Source organism: Vombatus ursinus, unplaced genomic scaffold, assembly GCF_900497805.2.
Source record: "Vombatus ursinus unplaced genomic scaffold, bare-nosed wombat genome assembly UNPS02014935.1, whole genome shotgun sequence".
Classification (NCBI taxonomy): Eukaryota; Metazoa; Chordata; class Mammalia; order Diprotodontia; family Vombatidae; genus Vombatus; species Vombatus ursinus.
In genome coordinates this window covers 2,089,748-2,094,895 of record NW_020954713.1, presented here as the reverse complement: position 1 = coordinate 2,094,895, position 5,148 = coordinate 2,089,748, and the positions used below count along the sequence as shown (strand labels likewise).

The 5,148-nt window shown below is 45.5% G+C and overlaps 1 protein-coding gene across 1 annotated transcript in view; it reads left to right on the top strand.

The window, feature by feature from the left end:
- Positions 1–3,200, top strand: part of TEX45 (testis expressed 45) — an 11,645-nt gene extending 8,445 nt beyond the window's left edge. The window contains exons 6-8 of the mRNA XM_027844104.1: positions 2,079–2,271; positions 2,562–2,644; positions 3,018–3,200. Of these exons, the coding sequence (XP_027699905.1) occupies positions 2,079–2,271; positions 2,562–2,644; positions 3,018–3,200 (459 nt within the window). The remainder of the gene's footprint in view (positions 1–2,078; positions 2,272–2,561; positions 2,645–3,017) is intronic.
- Positions 3,201–5,148: the final 1,948 nt, after the last annotated feature.

The following is a 5,148-nucleotide window of genomic DNA, read 5'->3' as shown; positions in this document are numbered from 1 at the left end:
TCCTTCCTTCCTTCCTTCCTTCCTTCCTTCCTTCCTTCCTTCCTTCCTTCTTCCTTTCTCTTTCTCTCTCTTCCTTCCTTTCTTTCCTTCTTTCTTTCTTTCTCTTGCTATACTTTTAGATATTTGGATTGACAGAACACGAGTAGTTTTTAATCTCAGCCTCTTTTTTAAAAAACATAGATTCTTCTTGCTATCTTCCATTTCTGTTACGTAGATTTCTCCTTGTATCCCTCTCCTTCCCCTGCATCCAACCAGAAAGCTATCCCTTATAACAAAGGATTAAAAAAAATAAAAAAGAGTCACAAGGAAAAACAAATTCAGCAAATCTGGCATTATAAGCAATCTTCTACAGGCAGGAATAAACCTCCCCTCCCCACTTCCCTCACCTCTGAAAAGAAATTGATGGAGTGTGTCTTCTCATATCTCTTCATTTCCCACCTGGTTCTGCTTCTTTGGACTTCATCATGCTCATAGGTTAGATATCTTCTTTTCCCCTACCCCTTCCCCATTTCAGCTTCCTTTTACATGCTGTCTTCACCCATTAGATTTAAAGCTACTTAAGGTAGAAATTGTCTGTCTTTTTTTTTTTTTTTTGTATTGGTTCCTCCCACTGAATACAGTGCCTGGTACATAGTAGGGACTTAATAAATGTTTATTGACTGAAAACCTGGGAACAAGCCTCTCCTTTTTTTTCAATTTGAGGACTTTTTGCTCAAATTAACCAAACTTTAGGCAAATATTTTTAATAGGTCTCTATAGGTCCATTTCATGTAGTCATGGAAATACAAACCTACTCCAAAAGACTCAGGATGGAAAATGCTGTCCACATCCAGAGAAAGAGCTAGGGAGTCCGAATGCAGATTGAAGCATACTATTTGCTCTCTTTTTTGTTTGTTTGTTTCTTCTTTCTCATGGTTCCTCCCATTGGTTCTAATTCTTCTTTACAACATGACTGATGTGAAAATATGTTTAATATGAATGTATATGTAGAGGCTATATCAGATTACACACCATCTTGGGGAGGGGCAAGGGGAGAAAATTTAAAACTCAAAATCTTATGGAAGTAAAACTAAAAATAAATAAATTAATTTTAAAAAAAGAAATAAAAATCTAAAGTTGAAAGGGACCTCAGAGGCCATCTCCAGGGGTGGGGAACCTTTAGCCTCAAGGCCACATGTGGCCTTCTAGGTCCTTGGATATGGACTTTTGACTGAGTCTAAGTTTTATAGGACAAATCCTTTTATTAAGGGGATTTGTTCTGTGAAGTTTGGATTCAGTCAAAGGGCCGCACTTGGGGACCTAGGGGACCACATGTGGCTTCGAGGCTGCAGGGTCCCCAACCCTGTAACCACTTCTTCATTTTACAGACGAAGGAACTGAGGGTCCAGGGCAGGGTGTGCTGGAGCCAGCTCTAACCTAATTGTTGAGTTTTCAACATGAGCATTTAGACTTTGGAAATCTACAACTGCTACAAATCTGGGCTTGTTATTTTGTTCATGGTCTAGACTTAAAGTAATGGAGAAAATGGTAATAATGAAGATTAAATTTACAATTGTGTTGGAAGCCCCCCCCCCCCATGGAACTAGCTGTTTAATATTTACCAGTATACCCCTGGCCATAGGTCACTCAGTTAGTGAGCCAGGAGAGGAGAGATTTGATTTTGTTTTGGTTTTTTTGTGAGGCAATTGGGGTTAAGTGACTTGCCCAGGGCCACACAGCTAGTAAGTGTTATGTGTCTGAGGTCAAATTTGAACTCAGGTCCTCCTGACTCCAAGGCTGGTGCTCTCTTCACTGCGCCCCCTAGCTGCCCCAAGAGGAGAGATTTGAATCCAGGTCCTCTGATTTCAGAAGCCACATTCTTTCTATTGTACCACACTGCTTTAAAAATTCTAGATCTTCTCAGACACTATTTTCTTTCTTTCTTTTGATTTAGGCAATTGGGGTTAAGTGACTTGTCCAGGGTCACACAGCTAGTAAATGTCTGAGGCTAGATTTGAAGTCAGATTCTTCCAAATAGGCCAGGCTGCTTATGTTCTCCTCAATACCTGAGGCTTATTTTCCATTCTGCTCCCTCCTAGATGAAGCCTGAAGAAAGTACCAGGGAACCACTCAATATACTGAAAAGTCATGTGATCTTGGGGGAGAGAAATCCAAAGTTGGAAGACGTGGTCACCACACACCAGAAGTATTTCTCATACCCCGAACCATCTTCATCAGGGATAATCAAGAGTCATCGCCTTTTTGAAAGTCATATCAAGTTGGGCACCAATGGTGAGGTTATAAAACCTATGGGAGTTTGTCTGCCAGGGTCATTGAGTGTCCTGCCTTGCCCTGACTCTCCAGCCACCTGTGACAAAGGGCCCAGTTGGACCGAGGGGCTCAGTGTTTCTGCTCAGGCTAGGGCTTCCCGTTCAGTTTCTGGTTGGCTGGGTTTTTATGGACAACTCTAACCTTGAGGCTTGGAGATATAGGCCTTAGGCTCATCTTGCCTGTGGCCCCTAGGTCAGTCCCCTACCTCCAGGATTTCAAGCCCCCTCTTCACCCTTCGTTCTTGCCCACAGAAATGGATTTCCAGACAACCTCGAGGCAGTTGGGACCTCATTCAGTCAAGAAGAATCCAGTGCCTGAGGAGATAAAGCAGAGGGTAACAGGCCCAGGGCCTTGGGGAAGAGGGAGGGAAGGACAGAGGATTATTCTTCCCATTGTCCCCAAACACTCCTGTTCCTTAGTCCCTATTTAGGGAGATCTCTTTTAGCAATTTACTCAAATCTATTACCGAGGTAGGCTGAGTGAGGGACCTCAAATCACCTCCATCGTGCTCTTTTTCCCTTCTCCATTCACAAATTTGTTTCCTAGGACCTGTTCAACCCCAATTCCCAGCACTGCCCTGGACAGAGTTCACAATGGCCATAGATGAGGCTGGGGACTGCCAAGGTTGTGTCTGATTATGGGGACTGAGTGAAGGGGTGATGGGAAATCTTTGACATCATAAAGGGAATCTTTCTGTGTCTCCTTAGGTTAAATATGCCCACATCCTGCCCCCTCAGCCCAACCATGAATTTTCCACCGAATACAAGGACAGCTACCCATATAAATATGTTGGCCCGTTGGTCCTGCCAGCCCGCAACTTTCAAGAAAGCAGTTTGCCTCTGGGCTTGCAGAAGCGCTGGTCAGGCAGAGAGGTGGTGATCCCCTGTTGAGGAGGGCCAGCCCTGCTGCTGTGGGCATTGTCCTTCCCTGCCCATCACCGATTCTACCTACCTTTATTCCATTACAGACACCTGCCCCTGCCCTGTCCAGTCACAGACTGCGCCCCCCATATTAGAGCAAAAGGAAAACAAGATTTTCTCTAATTTTAAGAGTTGTGATTTGAGTATATAATTAGTGACAGAGGAAGGAGAACTTGGGAACTTTCTCATGCAAACTGCCCAGTTCAATTCCTGGGAATGCTGCTTTAAATGGGACCATATGTTCTCTTCTGCATCTCTCCTTACACCCAGTAATTGCTAAAGCATCCCCAGCAATCTCAGTGAGCAGGAAGTCCCTGGGCCAGGTGTGGGTGTGGCCATCTTTTAGGAAGGACATTGATAAGGGGATGATATGTGGGACTATGTTGAAGGAAATTGGGATGAGAAGAGAAGGCTCAGGGGGGCAGCTAGGTGGTGCAGTGGATAGAGCACCGACCCTGAAGTCAGGAGGACCTGAGTTCAAATACGGCCTCAGACCAAACACTTGACACTTATTAGCTGTGTGACCCTGGGCAAGTCACTTAACCCCAATTGCCTAAAGGAAAAAAAAAAAAGAAGGCTCAGGGAGGTCATGAGAACTGCCTTTGAGTAATTGAAAGGAGGATGAAACTGGTCTGGCTTGTCTAGGGGGATGAAATAGGAACCCTGGGGGAAGACACAGAGAGGCACATTTTGGCACCAAATAAGGAAGGAATTACTAAGAGCTGTCTGTCATTGGAAGTGTCCAAGAAGAGGCTGAGCCAGTTCCTGTCAGGGAATCTTTGGAAGAGATCCTCCCTGACCTGGAAGGAGCTTGAGTTGGAGACCTCTGAGCTCTCACTGAGCTCATGGTCAGAGTGACTGTAATTCCAGTAGGAGTGAGGAAGGCTGCTTGAGGTGCCGAGCTACAGGCTGCCTTATGAGACATTTCCCGCCCCCCCCCTCCCCGCCCCAGTGTTCTAGGATGTGCTAACGGGGGAGGTAGAAAAGGGAAATGGCATATTTCTGAGGAGCTCACAGGCTGATGATGACAGGACAGCAAATTCAAGGCTGCATTATGAACATGAAATGTTGAAGCTAGGAGGATCCTTAGAACAGGCACTATCAGAGCTGGGAGAGACCTTAGAACCTAGAATATCAGAGCTGGGAAGGCCCTTAGGACACAGGATGTCAGAGCTGGGAGAGCCTTTAGGACACAGGTCAGAGCTAGGAATGTCCTTAGAACACAGGATGTCAGAGCTGGGCGCTGGGAGGGCCCTTAGGACACAGGATGTCAGAGCTGGGAGGGCCCTTAGGACACAGGATGTCAGAGCTGGGAGGGCCCTTAGGACACAGATGTCAGAGCTGGGAGTGTCCTTAGAACACAGGATGTCAGAGCTGGGAGGGCCCTTAGGACACAGGATGTCAGAGCTGGGAGTGTGCTTAGAACACAGGATGTCAGAGCTGGGTGGGCCTTTAGAACACACTTCAATAAATGTGTGATCTCATTGGTGTTCACATTCTCCCTACTGGTGCAGCTGGCAACAGTCCAGGCAATCTCATCTCTGGCAATTCTTGTCAACGTCCTTCTATAAATCCTTCCTAGGTGTTGTATGTTCTATCCAATGCTGCAGGCCTTCCTCTGTATCTCTCAGCATTCTGTGGATGCTGGTGCAATAATGGAACATGACAGTCTTATTATCATACCTTGACCTCATTCATTATAAGACCATCCTACCTCTTTAGGGTTGCATTTTATACCTCTCACCTATTCCATCTTGTGGCACAACCAGCTCACAGGCACCATTGAGACTGGATTATTGATGGCTGCATGATGAAGTATAAATAGTAGTGATGCTTGGAGTCAGAAGACCTGTGTTCAAATCCTGCCTTGCACATCTCCTACCTGAATGAACTTAACCTACCGAGGCTTCGTTTTCTT